A 16,459-nucleotide genomic window follows, 5' to 3' on the forward strand; every position below is an offset into this window, starting at 1 on the left:
AGGATTTCTGGTACCCATCCTCTGGAGAAAAACGTCTTATTTCTCTCACTCTTCTGTACGCTTCTTCTCTCACCTGGTGCAGTGAAAATTTGATGAAAATCAGAAGTTGTGTTTAATGAGAAGCTGTAGCTTTGCTTACTTGCAAACCAGTCTGGCCACAATCAAATTCTTCCATAAAATGTTCTGCTTTCTGCAAGCAGCAACCAGAACGAGACCAGTTTTAGGAATGAGATTTGGTGCAACTGCAAATGTTTGGAGGAAAAGCAAAGCGGCCCTTTATCAAAAACATTCAAGAGAATCTTAATTTTTAGGGTTACTAAAAACTTGATGATAGAACATAATATGATAGATTTTCCAATAAACACCAAATAAAATTGGAGAATATTGGATCAGATTGAAAGTGAGTCGGGGGTCAGTTTTGTGTGAGCAGTGAGTCAGGCCTGCGGCGCTGTGTTTGCAGCCAGAGCCTCGTTTCTCATTTGTATTCATTGCTTTGGATTGTCTGTTCCCGCGCCCTCAGACCCTCCCCGGGTGTGAATGTAATCAGCTTTGCACAAACGGCCATCAGACGGTCAGACTCAGAGAGGAAAGCAGACAGGCTCAGCAGCGGATTTTCAACACTGGACTGGACCAGACGCTGAAGCCCGAGGTTTAGAAACACTGGGATCGCTTGGAAAGCTCCAAATGTTGAAAAAGGACCAAATTTGGAAATTAGAGTTAGCATTTAATGAGGAAGAAAAGAGTAAAATTGGGTGTTGCTGCCATCCATCCGTCTGTTCATCCATGTGTTCATTCATCTGTTCGTCCATCCATCCATCCATCCATCCATCCATCCATCCATCCATTGATAGATAGATAGGTTTGGATCATTATGGAGCCAGAGGAATCTATCCAATGGGATTATAGGAGGGTTTTGTTGTGGAGCTATAGCAAACTGAAGGTCATCTTGGGAGGGCAAAGAGCTAAAAGCACGAGCCAAACGATGTGGAACCAAAGCCAGACTCAGGCTTGTGGGATTTATGTCACGAAACTCTATATAATGAAAGATCCATCCAACCAATAGTCTGAATGAAGGACAGCACAGCACATCGTCTCTTCATCGGGACACTTTAATCATGGAACTGAAGAGCTTCACAAGCCAAACAAAGCTCCACACGTTTTATATTTACAGAAATGTCACGATAACACATTTTGGCAGTGAAATATTTACAGTGCGAGTTCACGTCCGACACTGCCTGAATCGGAAAGAACTCACATCTGCATCAGTGTTTACTCGTTCACATCCGACAACTTTTACAGGCAAAACCGGCGGGGAAGAAAATCTGTGAGAAGCATCAGGCGATCGGAGGAATTTAGTCCAGATATTCATCTGGTACCTCTTATCTGATCAACAGTCGCTGTTTAGCGGGCCGTTTCGGCGAAGTGGCCAATAATTTATCAAAAGCCTCGGAAGCTGGAGTCTCATCGCTTCGACGACTCAGAGACTTAGAATAAAAACGATCTCTGTGTAAATCCAGAGCTGTTCTGCAAACGATAACAAACAGATGTTCTCCGTCATGCCTGCCCACAGTCATTACAACCTGCAGCTGGAGGGAGTCATGTAACATTTGAGCAAGAGGAAAAGCCACCGGGGGAGCAGTGAGCAGTCGTCTGGAAGGGCTGGGGAAGGTTATTTTCCCATTACACGCCGAGCTGAACACACACAGACCAACTGTGTGAATCTAGAGACAGCGAGGACACATTTGGTTGAGATTTTTTTTTTTCATCCCCTGTGTTTTATGTGTAAAAAATCAGATGAAATGTGCATTGAAACACTGTGCATGGATCTGAATGAAACACATTGAACAAAGCGTAAGTAATGACATCGTTAGTAGCAGTTTATCTCCACTGAGGGACGACCAGGAGGCGTTGCTCCATCCGAGCTCTGAGGTGCAGCTCCTTAGAGACGGACGCTTTGCTGCGCCGTGTCCAGCGCATCACTGTTGACTCCTGACTGGAAATGAGCACCTCCGGATTGGGGAGAAACGGTCAAGAAAGAGTTAGAATATGAAAGATGGAAGCGAAGCACGGCCTGGGATGTGTCATCCTCTAACCTGTTATGGAGAAACAAAAGGAGCAAGAGTCAGACCTGGACTGAAAGGTTAAAAACAGGCATGTGGAGTTTAAATGAGCAACAAAAACACCCGCATCCATAAAAAAATTCCTGGTAATTCACATTGGACGTTATTTGGTCACTGAATATCTGGGAATGGCTAAAATTAGCGATTACGACAGGCATGCACACTTGGAAGTGTGGTGCAACCTAACCCTGGAACGGTGCTGCTTTACTGGAAGCGTAATGGCTAATTTTGAGTATTTGAATAATAGGGTATCTGGTGAAAGTACAAGTATCCAAGTATTCTGGTGACAAGTACAGCTTTCCTCTGACTACAGATCATTTCCACCCATCGGTTTGATGGAATTTTAGGAATAATTATGATAGAATTATGGGATATTATTAGATGAACAACTTTCTCTTAGGTGGAGAGACAGGAAGCTCAGTCCGTGGCAGTGGCAGCTAGTAATGGTGCTTCAGGTGGCAGCTGCTGGAAGCTGATGCAGCTTAGTAATGTCAGCGTGTGAAAACAGCCATTTACTCCATCAAGTAAGAGCCAGTGAAAATAGTACAAGTCTTAATAACCAATTTGTGACCTCTTTATTTTTTGCTTTGGTTTTGCAGTGAACAGATTCTTCGTTTTCTTCCTGCTCAACACATTTTCGCTTCAGTTGGCGGTTCCCATCGAGTGGAGGGAACAGGTTGAAACTCGACCAGTTTGACTCTGAAATACTCAAACGGAGATGTTTACCTCTGGTTTTTAGGATTGTCTGTTTATAAGGTTAGTGTTGGACTGAAGTGTTTCTTATTTTGAAGAAAATTCTATTGCTTAACTTGCTTCGGGAGGGGGAAAAAAAGCACCTTAAAAGCAGGTTCAGCCACAGTTGATTTGCTTCTTTTGCTCCCTAATGTGAAGCTCTGTTTTGCATTTGCTCTGCATATTAGGACCATTGTAGATAGAAAAAGAAGAGTGAATTTCCACCAAAAATCCCAGAAATGTTTAGATTAATCTCAGAAAGTTTTGAGGAAAAATAAGGACATTTCCAACCTTGAAAAGTTGAAAATTTGCTAGAAAAAAAAACAAACTTTCAATTTCAAAAGTCAAAAAAATGTCTTAGAAAATTCTGTTTTTTCCAGAATATTTCTGAGATTAATCTAAATATTTGACTTACTCCTTTTTTTCCCCTTAGCTACAAGCAGTCGTAGTTTTGCTTGAGTATTTCCTGGGTACTGGGTATTTCCCAGGTTTGACCAACAGAGCACAGCTGCTGCAGAGGATGGCATCGCATTGTGCAACAGCGGCAACAGCATCACGTATACTTCTGTTTTGAGATCTGTTACATAATCCCGTGTGTGTACAAAGAGGTGGCTAACCTTTAGTCGGCTTTGGGAGCAAAAGCCTGGGAAAAAAACAGCCTGTAAACGAGATTGGTCAACAGTCAGCCGACTGGACCTTGACCTCACTTCCCAGCGCTTCCAGTAAAGCAGCACCGTTCCAGGGTTAGGTTGCACCACACTTCCAAGTGTGCATGCCTGTCGTAATCGCTAGCAGATGTCAGGAGGGCTTGTGCTCCCAGACACAAGAGATGACGAAAGTGTCCACAGTTCGCTGGTCACAGCCAGGCCCAAAAGCAGCAGTGTGCATCACAACAAACACATCACAGTGAGAGTGTGGGTTTATTGTGCCAGAACCTGCATGTTATTAATTCGCTGGGACATGGGGAGTGCTGCTAATAGTCGATATTTAGGGCTTCTGGGACTGCAGCTTGTCGCTTCATTGATCATTTTTCACTCTGTGGCTGTTCTAAATAAACCGCTTTTCCATAAGGACTAGAGGAATTTGAAAATGTCCATAAATGCATTTTTATAATATCTATCCATATTCTCTATTATTTGGATTAGTAAATACATTGGAAGTCTCAAGTTTGCCCATTCCTTCAGCTCTGTCCTTCAAGACGTCAGACTGTCTTTCAATGATTAACAGTTTCTCAGGCTTTTAGGGTATTTTTGTGTTTTTCAGTTTCACTGCTTCTTAAAATCATTTTCAGTTAATTTTCAGAAAATAGTTTCTTTTTTTACTATTTGTTCAGCTTTCTACCTCCGTCATTCAGAGATAAAGTAAATTTAGACTTTTAGGCATTCTCTTTTTGATTGGATTAGGCATTCTTTCCAGTTTTTTCAGTTAAAGCTGCAGTAGGGAACTTTTATGAAAATGTTGTGGTTTTTTTTTTTTTACAACTGTTGTAATATGGAAAGATAATCTATGACAACACACATGGAGTTCCTGTATCTCCTCCTTGTGGTCCCTCTCTCACATTACACCCACGTGCAGATGCTGAAGCTCGCAGCCCCGCCCCACGGAGAAAACCCCGCCGCCCCATAAGAATATGAAATATAAAAAGACTGAAATAAAAACAGAGTTATAGAAATAAAACTCAAAATAAAATAAAACATAATTATGAAATAAATTAATGAATAAATAATAATAATAATAATAATAATAATAATAATATATAAATTCTGAGATAAACAAATAAAATAAGTACAACTGATTTCCATTAAAATATATTTTTAATATAATCTTTTTTTTATGTCATAAATGTTTTTGCTTATATCTTTGATTTAGTGATCAAAACCAAGTCATTGTTTGTCATTTGCCTGCAACGCAATCACTTTATCACAGATTGACAAAGATATATAAACATTTATTTAAAAAGAACTAAATGTTTAACTGCATGTCCAAGTTGTTTTTTTGTTGTTGTTGTTTTTTTACATGATCGCAGTTTTTACAGGTGGAAGATGCCTCGGAAAGCTGTGATCAGTTTTTACAGAGCAACACTGACCTCTGCTGGACAAACTATTTCATCACACAGAGCTGCCAGAGAGAAGCCCAGAAAATATTCCCCACCATAAACATTTCCTTCATGAAGTCCAGGTTTACATGGAGAAATAGTTAGGTGAGTAAATGTGGTGATTTATTTTTGACAGGAAACGCTTACAACTATAACTTCTCGTTTATTTATGACTCTTGTTACTGTAACAAAAATAGATGAAACCTACTGTTTTTCTCCATCCACTGGTCCAGTTCGTCCATTTCCAGTTCCAGCACAGATGGCACGTCTTCTTCGAACATTGGCCTGACACACACACGCACGCACGCACACACACACACACACACGCGGATTGCCTTCAGAAAACCTCGGAGGATTGCGAGAAACATTTCAGACGTTTATTCTGACCACAAGAGTAGCACACCAGCTAGGTTGCATTAACAGGAAATTACAGCACCAGGGTAACGTCTTTGCAAAACCGTGGACAGAAAAGATCTTTTTGCCTGATAGCCGACAGCAGACGGTTCAACTTACATAGGGACCTTCTCTGAGCTTGGTCCGTCTAAGTGTGGGTCTTCTTTTGTAAGCTCTGGAAGAGAGGCCAAAAAGATAAGGTCACTTTTAACACAACAAAATAAAAAACAAAAAAAACAAAACAGAATTACTGTCACAAATCTAGAAAAGTTACACTTGTTTTGATTGATACCGTTTGTACGGTTTGATCATAACCTCTGGTTTGACTTTGGGCTAAACTGAAGGACTGAAATGAGCAAATATCAGGGAAGCCCTACATGTTAGTCTAGTTAATTAAAACTCACAAAATAATGACTGAAGTTGAGAAAATAATTTGTTAACTGAAATAGAAACCAGCGATTGGTGGAGAAAGGCTAACAGGGACTATATGGTGCGTTTGTAAAACTAGCTAAAACATACTGAAATTGTAGATGCAATATTCTTCGTTTTTGTGTTCATTTCACATCAATTCGAAATGCTAAGAAATAGATTAATTCATTTCCCACCCTCTACGCTAGCAGTCAACTGTTGTCAAGTTATGGTACTCCATGGCAGCATTTATAGTCTACAATATGGAGACAGAAAAAGTTGGGAGAAATCATCACTCAGTTGAATTCAATAATTGAATTCATTTTTAAAAAATGAATTCAATTCATTTTTGAATTGAATTGAGTATTCATTACCCATTTGATAATTACGTAATCACAACACAATATTTTGACCTTTTGAAAGTATTTTTGAATTACAAATGAACCAAAGTGTGAAAAAAAACTATTTAACTAGTAATAACTAATACGAACTAGCAAACACACTCTAAAAACTAATGAAAGCTAACAGAATTACACAAAACAAAATAAAACTAAGCTACAATGAAGAGCCCAAAACTATAATAACCCTGGTCCTAAATGAACATGGCATGTTATTTTCAACAGGACTGTGGAAACTCAACACAATAATTATAGGTTGCATAAATCTGACCTCTGTGGAAGAGAGGTAGGAAGGTACAGAAGAAGCTGCTCTCCTCAAATATGAGACCAAAATATAACTTTTTGAAAGACAGGAAGCTAACAATGCACGGAAGTGGCTGACCACACCATCCAGTGAAGCATGGCAGTGGCTGCATTATGCTGAGGTGCATTTCTTCATTTGAGATTGAAAAGCTAGTTAGAGTCAACAGGGAGACGTGAGACGCTAAAGCCAGGACAGTCCTCTAACGGAATCTGTAACAGCTGAATGTTGGGCGTAGAACATCAGTCCTGAACATCCAACCAAAGGGTTCAGATCAAAACATTCATGTTTAAATCTCCTGGTCCAAAGTCTAATGAAGATTTTTAACATTTGAAATGCACAGTTGTAGCTGAAGGAAGCGGTGGCTCTCCCTACATCACAGGGTTAAATACATATGCACACCACACTTTTCAGACTTTTGTCTGTAAAAAAAAAAAAAAGGATATGGACAGATATCCTGTCAACTCTGGTTACTGCTCAAAATGTCGATGTTGGTCTAAAGGCCTAAAATACACCCAGTTTCTTTAACAGTGAGTCAGTTTGGATGTTCACTGTTAAAGTTTACAACATGACTAATAGAAGAAGGAACAAGTTGCAGTTTGTTTGACAGAGTTCCTCTAAAATAGAACATGACAGCAGAACGTTTGCAAAATGGCCACTGAATGAAGCAGTTTTTAGTAAATATTATTTATGTTTGGTGAAAACCAAACAGACGATTTCAGTGCAAACACGTCTCATGAGTTATTAGTGTTTTTTTTTTTTTATGACAGTCTAGTTTTATTAAGTTGTGACTTTTTGTTTGTCTAATTCAGTTTGTTTTAAATAGTTTTTTGTGTTTTTGATCTTTAGTAGTTGAATATTGGTTAATTTTAGTTTAGTTTTTAGTGTTTATAGTAATAGTTTTAGGTTTTTTATAGTTAATTTTCAGGTGGAGAATTTAAAAAGGTCAAAGTATTGTATTGTGATTGTGTAAACAACGATTGGACAATAAATACACAACAGAAAAAACCATTAAAATTTTTTTTTATTTAATCATTGTTGAACAAGAAGCTGACTCTGGTGTTTTCTCCCAACTTTTCCGGTCGCCATTTTGCGGACTAGTGTTTGCAACACCAGGAGGATTATGGGATACCATAATTTACTGATAACTGATGTGTTTTGGAGAAAAGTACAATTTCACATCAGTGGAAAGGCTAATTAATAGATTGATAAACACAAAATCTAGGGATATTATATCTATAAAAAGTATTTTGATTAATTTTATAATATGTTTTCTCTTTCATTAATTACCATTTCTATTTTTTTTACAGTTTTATTTTTTATTTCAGTTTTCATGGTTTTGTGAGTTTTAGTTAACGACGACAATCTTATTACCAGCTCCAAAGCACAGTGGTGGAGGTGTGATGATTTGGGCTTGTTTGACAGCCAGACTGCTGGGGAAAATTGCTCTGTTGTTATTGCTACAAACTATTTTGTAATAATAATAACAATAATAATAAATCATTTTATTTATAAAGCCCTTTATATCTTCAATTGAAATTCCACGGTAGTCTAGACTGGCAGCTGAAACTTCCTTCAATGGCCTAATTAAATCCCAGACCTCAACCAGACTGAAAAGTGGTAGTGGAAACTTTAGAGCTGTAGATAAAAAAAAAATAATACAAAAATAAAGTGAGATAGAAAGACTGCAGTCGTTGCTGTAGGACGACCTAAGCTATTCGATCACCAGATTTTTCTACTGTTTGATTTTGTTGCTTACTTACTAAAGTCAGCGTGGAATCTGTTAGGTCTGAATGATCTTTGAACCTGAGATCATTTTAGATATGCCTTCATGCATAAAACCGTCAGAAAGGGAGAAGATATTATGTCAGTTTCATCAGTTTTGCAGCAGCAGCTTAAATCTTAAATGAAAACCTACACTGATGCAAGGTTGGTTGCAAACACATGTACATACTGTTTCTTTTATCCTTTTCCCCCCTCTGAGTATATATGCTTATAGTTAACGTCTGAATGCTTGAAACTGAGGTTAAATTCCTCGTTTGTGCACACAGTGTTGGTAAATAAACTCTGATTCTGATGTTTTGAGAATTCAAAAACGTGAACATTCATTTGAACCATGGACAGAAAAGACTAAACGTTTAGTCTCTTTATTCTGGTTCCCCATCGCAGCAGACTCACCTTGGTTCCCCGCTTTTTTACTCCGCCTGCACCAGACAACAACGCCAACGATAATGATGGCACCAACGATTATGCCTGCCACCACCGCACCAATCAGGATGAATTGGTCAAGAGTTTCATCGCCGTTATTCCCTGATTGATCATTCATAAGCACAATTTCTGGTGAAGTATCTGCAGAAATGTGTCAGAGAAAAGACTGTAGGACCAGATTTGATCAAGACGTTTGAGGCATTTTAGCACTTTGACTTTGAGGTTAGTTTTATGCATCCATCCACCTAGAACCACAGACATAATCCATACGATGCAAAACAAATAGCTCGACTTACCAGGTTCACCTGAACCAGATCCTTCAGGAACTTCAGCAGTAAATAAATAAAACAAAAATAATTAAGTAAAAAGAAATTGGAATCACAAAGAATGATCTAATAAAACAGAGAAGGACCTGTGGATTTACCTTCCGGTTGTGCTGTGTTTGTGGTGTTGTCATTATTCCCTGAAACAGGCAGAATCAACAGAAATGTGTTTTTATCAGTATGTGTCACACTGGAAAACACTGACAAACTCTCAGTTTCAACTTGAGACCTTCCAAGATGGAGAAGGTGAAGAAACATGAGCTTAAAGGCCCAGTTAACCCTTCGCAGTGTTTGTGCACCGTGGAAAATGTGGCCCAGAAACATCCACAGACTAGGAAAGCTGAGGAAGACTTGAAGTACTTCCTTCTAGTTTAGAAAGCTGACAGGTTGTGTTGGGTTCCCTGTTTGTTCTGATTAATGTAATTTTACTTTCATTAAAGGATAAAATATTAATATTAAAAAGCAAACAATAACCTCCTATAATTAGGGGATATTTTGTTGTTATATTGTTAATTTTCAATTTAAAAGATGCATTATTTTAATCATAGTCGGAACATCACTTAGATTAACAGACTAAATTAATGTGTTATTTTCCAACATGACCCTTCAGGATTCTTATCACCACAAGCAGAATTCCTGCACAAATTAACCAAATTTGGGGCCATTTTTATTTGTTTTGCATCTTTTCTGTTGTTATGTATCAAAACATTTATCAAAGATACAGCATGGTTTTAGACTGGGCAGCTCAGCTCAGTGTTTTTCTACATATAGAAATATCCATTTGAAATGATGCATAAACACACACGCACTCACGCCCACCCGCACACCATTTTCCTGACATATACTACGTTGTGGGGACACACTGCTCCTTGTGGGGACTGAAGCCTGGTCCGCACAAGGGGAAACGCTGTTTTTGGGTCAGGGGTCAGATTTAGGACTAAGGTGTGAATTGAGTTTTGGTTAGGGTTAGGGTTAGGTATGTAATGGGTAGGGTAAGGATAAGGTTTAGGCTGTAGAAATGAATGGAAGTCAGTGGAAAGTCCCCACAAAGATAGCTGCGCAAACATGTGTGTGGGTCCCCACAAGGTATTAGAAACAAATGCGTGCACACACACACACGAAAATAGTGAAACTACCACAAAATAAAGAAGGAAATGCCTTTGGTGAGATGTTGTAGTGCTCCCAGCCACTAAATCTGAAGCTGTCTGTACGACTGGTATGAAGTGGAATATCTTGAAAATATATTTTTATATATAATTTTGCAAGAGTTTCTGTATTGAAGCACCTTGAGAATGCATTTATCCTAAATCTGACTGATCAAAACAAACTGATCCTCCACTTCTCTCTCTGTTTGTCTGTTTCTGTCAATAAGTCACAATATAAACTGAAATATTCAATAGGATGAGACTGAATTTAGCAACATAAAATATATTCTCCTATAACTATAAGGTTCGGTTTTAGTCTTACCAGAGAAATGTTATATACTTTCCGATCTGTATTGTACATATATGCTGGATCTCTTAGTCAATTTTACATAATGTGATTTGAGACAGTAAATCTGGGAAAATGTTAAATCTTTCTGAAGACCAATATTCCCAGCACTGCAAGCTTTACTGAACAAATTTTTCTTTAACATAAGATTGTCACTTATTAGAAACAATATTAGAATCAATGCACAAAGTTAAACAGTGAGACTAACAGCAAAATCTGTCTGCATACATTCAATCAGCATTATTGCTTGGATGCTATTCTTTTGTCTTACCTGGAATAGTTGGAGGAGTTGAAGTAAAAACCTGACTTCTTGCTGTACTGTTACTGTTTTTTGTTTGACTTGACGTCTCTTCTCGACAAAATGCTGCAATGAAACATCTCACATTACTTCAAGCACACTAACATGAATACAAAAACACACTGACTCTTTTTAGTAACACTAGGAAGCATCCTACACATTTTTATGACACACTAATCTAAGAAATCCGATTCATGGAATTGTCCTAATTTATTTTTCTCATAACAGAAAATTCTCTGTAAATACTGTAACTCAGAAAGTCACAATCTAAACTATGGTGTTCCACATTTAAGGTCCCTCACTTTTTGAAATGTTTATGTGTTACAGTTTGTTATGGAGATGCACCGATTCAATATTAATATCTGTATGGGTCCCAATAATGAATATAAACTTCTAGGCTGGGTTTCGGTGACAAAGTGCCAGGTCCATAAGGACAAATCTGTTCAGTCTAATTCTATCCTTTGTGCTCTGAGCGACGTCTGAGCTCTGCTTTTCTGTATCGGATCAGTATCGGCCAACACTAAACCTCAGATATTGATATTGGTACAGGAAGTGAAAAAAGTGGATCGGTGCGCCACTCGTTGGGTGGCGTCATCAGGAGACAGGGCCTTCGCCTCAGAACCACTGAGGAAATTTTAATTGTATTTTAGTTTTGTCCTTTGAGCTCAACAAAGGAAAAGCTGAAGTTTTAGTTATTGTCGCAGACATTCCAATCGATACCAAAAAAACTGGGAACATATTTGAACATATTAAAGATACAAACCATCATCAACATCATCTGAAGGAAATTGCCAGAGTGTGGCCAGTTCTCTCCTAGTCCACAGCAGAGACTTTAGTTCACCTTTTTGTTAACAGTATTGCTCTGCTTTCTGGTCTTACTAAAACAATTAGGCCGCTCCCCTGAGACCTTGGAAGAATAAGGAGTTTAGACTGTGGATGAAAGGATTTAAAGGGTTTTGCCAGATGTCATGAAAGCCACAGAGAGGATCCTGACTTTTTGGGGTTTAGGGCTTAGAACTGACTGTACTACTATGTGCCAACAACGGAAAAGTGTTACAAATGTTACTTGGACATGTTAGCAACTGAAAAGAAAAACTGATGAACAAAACACCATCAACAATGAGTCACACAGGAACTCTGGACTTCCGTCTGAACAACCAGCTGCAACAAAAATATATATAAAAAAGAGAGTTACCAAGTTCACTAATTAAACAGAATGAAGGTGGCGTTTCCAAACAGGAGCCATTCCCAAAAGATTTCCGCTTTCTTCGTTTAATCTGATCACCTAATTATCTGAGCGGTCGGTGAGTTGTGAAATTTGGGACAGAGGAGTCAGGCTGGGGCTTATCTCAGGACAGAGAAAGCAGATTCCACAATGAGTTTCTGGCATGAAGAAGATTACGAGAACAGAAGACGAACCTGGAAGGGAAAAAAGCCTTGTGCTTTCCGATGGAAGACCGCTCAGACCTGGACTTTTCAGCTAAAACTGGAAAATCATGTGGCAATAAAGTCATGAAGGATCAGAGCAAAAAAAAAGGGAAAGCAGCATGGGAGTGGAGACAGACAATGACAGAGCTGTTTTCTGTGACGCGACGGTTTGTCGGCCTACCTGTCCCGGTCAGAGCGCTGAGCAGCAGCAGCAGCAGGAACAGAGCCGGGGTCTTCAGCCGGGGGGCCGTCATGTTATCAAGCAGAGACACACACTGCCATTCTGAGCCTGTTTCCTCCTGTCCTGTCACAGCATCACACTTCCTGATCTGACTTCACGTTTTTTTTCCCTTTTTTTTTTTAAACCAAGCCACACGAAACACACCCACAGACTCACGCCGACTGCTCTCAGATCTGATGCAACAAGCAGAGTGTGTGCTTGTTGCTACAAGTCTGACGGCTCCTGATCTGCACAGCGATCACATTCCTGTTAGTCAGGTCGGCAACGGCACCAAGGCGGAGTGGTGGGGGGCAGAGAGAGTTAACTTTGAGGAAGGAAGAACTCCTTCCAGAAATCGCTCGGCGAATGGCAGCAGGTCAGGTGCCTCCTGTCAAAGAACCGCAGCGAGGCGCCACTCAATTTACAGTTGTGTCCTTCCTGCAGGGTCCAGGAAGAACGGCGCGCGGTGGATTAGCAACCACGCATCCGAGGGTCATGCCGCTGTGATTATCTCTGGGGTCGCTGGCCTACTTTCAATAAAAAGACAAGGCTCCACATGGTTTTCTTCAAGGCAGGACGGCGACGGAGACGGGGCGTGTTTGAACACGACTCCTGAAGCCAAGTCTTATCAGTCAAGCAGGCCTCATTTTTCTTTGCACAACAAAAAGTGGCATTGAGGAGCAGAACAGCTGGAGAATTTCCTCGGAAGGCTGGTTTTCACAAGAGCTGGGCGACGTCAAATGACTCTGTCGTGGTCCAGAATCGAGATGAAGACACGTCGGAGGAGCAGAGAGAAATGTCTCTATGGGAAGATGGGCAGCTCACACAGCGACAGCTGCATCAGGCTAAATACATGAGATGATCATGGGGAAGTTCATTTACTTCAGTAATTTAATTTTAAAACACTACGCTCAAGTTAAAAAGATCCATTACCAATAGGGTCAGGCGTTTCATTCTGTTAATTGGGATCAACATGGCTGTTAACACACTAAAACACAAAATCCTGTTTCTCAGAAAATTACATAAGAGCAATCAAGATGATTTTTGACAGTGAAATGTTGCGTTATGGCTGTGTTTTAACTAGTGCTGTCAATCTATTGAAAAATGTAATTGTGATTAATCACACACTAGCAACATGATTAATCACTATGCCAAACTTCGTGAGCTCAAAATATAAATATACATGAAGTTATAGGAATGGTGGCCTGGGCAAGCCCCACCTTCTGCTCACTACAACCAATTAAAATGCAAGAAATTATCCGTTTTTTTTCCTCAGATAATTTCAGGACTCCACAACAGCTAAGGGAAATTTACTTCACTACACATTAGTACATGTAGTAGCAAACTTGTTCAGGGGACAAGTGACAGATGTTTAAATTTTTTAGTTCTTGGATGCCACGCCCCTTTCTGATGCCGCCCTGGACAACTACCCATAACCAGCCCCGTTTTCAAAAAATGTTTTATTGTCTCAAACCAAACGTGTCTGAAGATTCTCAGGTTTCCACGTTTTTAGATTCGGGAATGTTTACAGGAAATCCTTTTGTAGCTCGTCCTCATCCAGCTGAGCGACCGCAGTAAATCGTGCAGGTGAAACTTTGAGCTCATAGATGTGAACACGCAGGCTAGCGAGGCAACACAAGACAGTTGAAAAATGTTGTCTGAAAAATAATTGCTTCTTTTTTGTGTGTTGTTGTTTTTTTAGATCAACCTTGTATTGATTTTGAAGAGGGGGAAGAGGATTTTTCTCTGCTGTTTTTAACGTTTCTGCTATTGCTGTGACACTGGAAAGTTTTACTCATAGTTATTCTAACCCAACGAGCTGCGTGTGTGTGTCTGGGCGCTCACCCACACGGTACGTTTTGACAGCACTGTCCATATTATGCACGAAGCACCGCCTGACATCATGCAAGCCCACAACGTGATTCCTATTAAGCCTCATCAGATGCTGGCAGATGAAGCTGAAGACATTTGATCAAACTTTGCATTTGTCACAGACTGCTGGTTGCAAATGGCCAAAAGATCCAAAGGCAAAGTTTTGTTTTTTGCTGTTTTTGCTTGTTTTCTGTGAGATGTCAGCCCAGCACTGGTTCATCGCTTGAGTTAAAGCCTTTTTATGCCAGAATAATTGGTTGATTTAGTAGAGTTGAGTGATCTAAGAAACCTTCCTCCATTAACGAGCCAACAGTGGATGGAAAATAATGCAAATGGAAGAAAAACTCATCAACTTTTACTACTTTTGGCTATCTATTGAAATGTATGTTAATTGCAAACATTTCAATTAACATACATTTAATTGAATGTATGTTCAAACAATTGAGCTTGAGAAGCTCAAGCTTCTCTTAAGCTATTGAGAGAAGCTTGAGGAAGGAATCTCTTATACTGATCAAACGTATGTAAACTTTTGAATTTTAGGAAAGTTGAAAAAAATAAATAAACAAAATAAAAATCCTAAAATATGTTCTCGACACATTTTCCGGCATTTAGCAAATATAAATAAATTGAGCAATTCTAGCTAAACTAAAACAAAAAAGGTTTGGTCTAACTTTACTTCAAACAGTGAGAAAGAAAGAAAGAATTTGTTTGCATCTTTTTATACATTGCATGTAAATATCTGCTTTTAACTACATCTACGTCTTACATAAAAAAAGTAATAATGTTCTAAAGTTGCTGTTGGTTCTTTTTTCTAGACAAACCTTCAAGTGCTGATAGTGAAGTAAAGCAAACTGAAACGAGGTTTAACTCGTTGAAAGTTGAACTTTGTCCTCAGCCTGCAGGGCCTTGCAGTGACTGTTAAACAGGGACGAAAGATTTTACAGCAATTCGCTTCTTTCTAGATTTATTTTAAGAACTCTGACGCAGTTTTCTCTCTTTACCATCAAACGTGCAGGAGGAGTCTGACTTGTCTACACTGGTCTCTGGGAACAAGTCGGTGCTTGACTGATGTATATTTCTATTTAAATCGACATGTTTTGTTTTTCAACAAGCTCTTTTTTGATTTGCCAATTTTAGAACATGTCACAATCTGACCTGGGAGTGAATTGGATGTTTCACACTGAACACTGACAATTACACAAATGAGATAAAGCAAAGAACCAGTCAATGTAGGTCCGCAACAGGTTTCCAGACGTTTGCCTTAAAAAGAAAAGATGTAGAATTAATTTCCTAACTTTTTGAGTCGTCTTTTTTATTTTGTTGGTCTAAAAAACATTTTTATACCAACAGAAAACACTTACACTTACAATTACTTGCGGTTATTTCAATGTATAATTTAATGTTTCACTCTGTATTTTTCTCCCCGTAGAAGCTGTTGGGTCTGGCATTCTACTTTCTGCAGAGGGATGCCGGCTGATAATGTTGCCAAGCACTAAATGTTCTCCCTCTCCTGCTATTAACTTTTTACTTTTCATTAACATGGAAAGCACACCTGGTTCATCCGTTTCTTCTTTGTGTCTCTGCTCTGTCTCCTCAACCTGCAGTTGGTGTTGGCAGACGGCAGCTCATTCTGAGCCAGGTCCTGGTTCTGCTGGAGGTTTCTTCTTGTTAAAGTTTTTCCTCTCAACTGTCGCTACGTGCTCTTCTAATGCAATCCCTTAGGCTTCCCTAGATAGAAACATTTTAGCTAATTTAAATAGTAAACCAAACTTGATGCACTGATTAACAATGTTCAACTCGAATGTCTGTATGATTGTGTTGAACTGAATTAAACTGAATTATTTTCATGGTTATTTTTGATCTCTGTCATCCATTTACAATTTATCTACTACATCGCCTACTAAATACAGGAAAGAGAATATACCAAATTTATAAAATAATGAATCAATGAATGAAAGCTTTGTACTCACACTGAATTATACGAATAGGAGAGAGTGTGTCCACCCTGCTGTAAAACCCAAATAAAAATATGCGGTTTAATTTCGTATCCACTGTTATTTTTGAGTTAGTGTTTAATTAACAAAATGTATTGTTAAGAAGATGACCAGGTTTGTATTGTAGCTGTGCTGCTGTGTTAAGAGTTTTTCGGAGTCGAAAGACACGGTTCTTTAA

The 16,459-nt window shown here is 39.0% G+C and overlaps 1 protein-coding gene across 3 annotated transcripts; it reads right to left on the minus strand.

Moving 5' to 3' along the window:
• Positions 1 to 1,090: 1,090 nt before the first annotated feature.
• tmem154 (transmembrane protein 154) lies at positions 1,091 to 16,149 on the minus strand. Of its 3 annotated transcripts, none has more exons than XM_028016434.1 (8): positions 12,377 to 16,149; positions 10,741 to 10,833; positions 9,080 to 9,118; positions 8,952 to 8,981; positions 8,626 to 8,757; positions 5,461 to 5,515; positions 5,156 to 5,232; positions 1,091 to 2,093 (listed from the first exon to the last, which is right to left on the minus strand). In XM_028016434.1, the coding sequence occupies exons 1-8, from the start codon at positions 12,447 to 12,449 to the stop codon at positions 2,089 to 2,091; spliced, it is 504 nt and encodes a 167-aa protein (XP_027872235.1). In that variant the 5' UTR covers positions 12,450 to 16,149; the 3' UTR covers positions 1,091 to 2,088. The 3 variants fall into 3 exon arrangements, with proteins under 3 accessions (XP_027872235.1, XP_027872234.1, XP_027872236.1); XM_028016433.1 differs by having other exon boundaries at positions 8,626 to 8,796; XM_028016435.1 differs by lacking the exon at positions 8,952 to 8,981 and having other exon boundaries at positions 12,377 to 16,146.
• Between the last annotated feature and the right edge of the window lie 310 nt (positions 16,150 to 16,459).

This window comes from Xiphophorus couchianus, chromosome 5 (assembly GCF_001444195.1).
Source record: "Xiphophorus couchianus chromosome 5, X_couchianus-1.0, whole genome shotgun sequence".
Classification (NCBI taxonomy): Eukaryota; Metazoa; Chordata; class Actinopteri; order Cyprinodontiformes; family Poeciliidae; genus Xiphophorus; species Xiphophorus couchianus.

Excerpts from the sequence above, each read along its gene's own strand:
- tmem154 (XM_028016433.1), bottom strand. The coding sequence starts at position 12,449 with ATGACGGCCCCCCGGCTGAAGACCCCGGCTCTGTTCCTGCTGCTGCTG. Across the intron at positions 9,119-10,740 it reads AACTCCTCCAACTATTCCAG|GGAATAATGACAACACCACA; the intron begins GTAAGACAAAAG and ends TGCCTGTTTCAG. Across the intron at positions 8,982-9,079 it reads AAACACAGCACAACCGGAAG|TTCCTGAAGGATCTGGTTCA; the intron begins GTAAATCCACAG and ends TTACTGCTGAAG.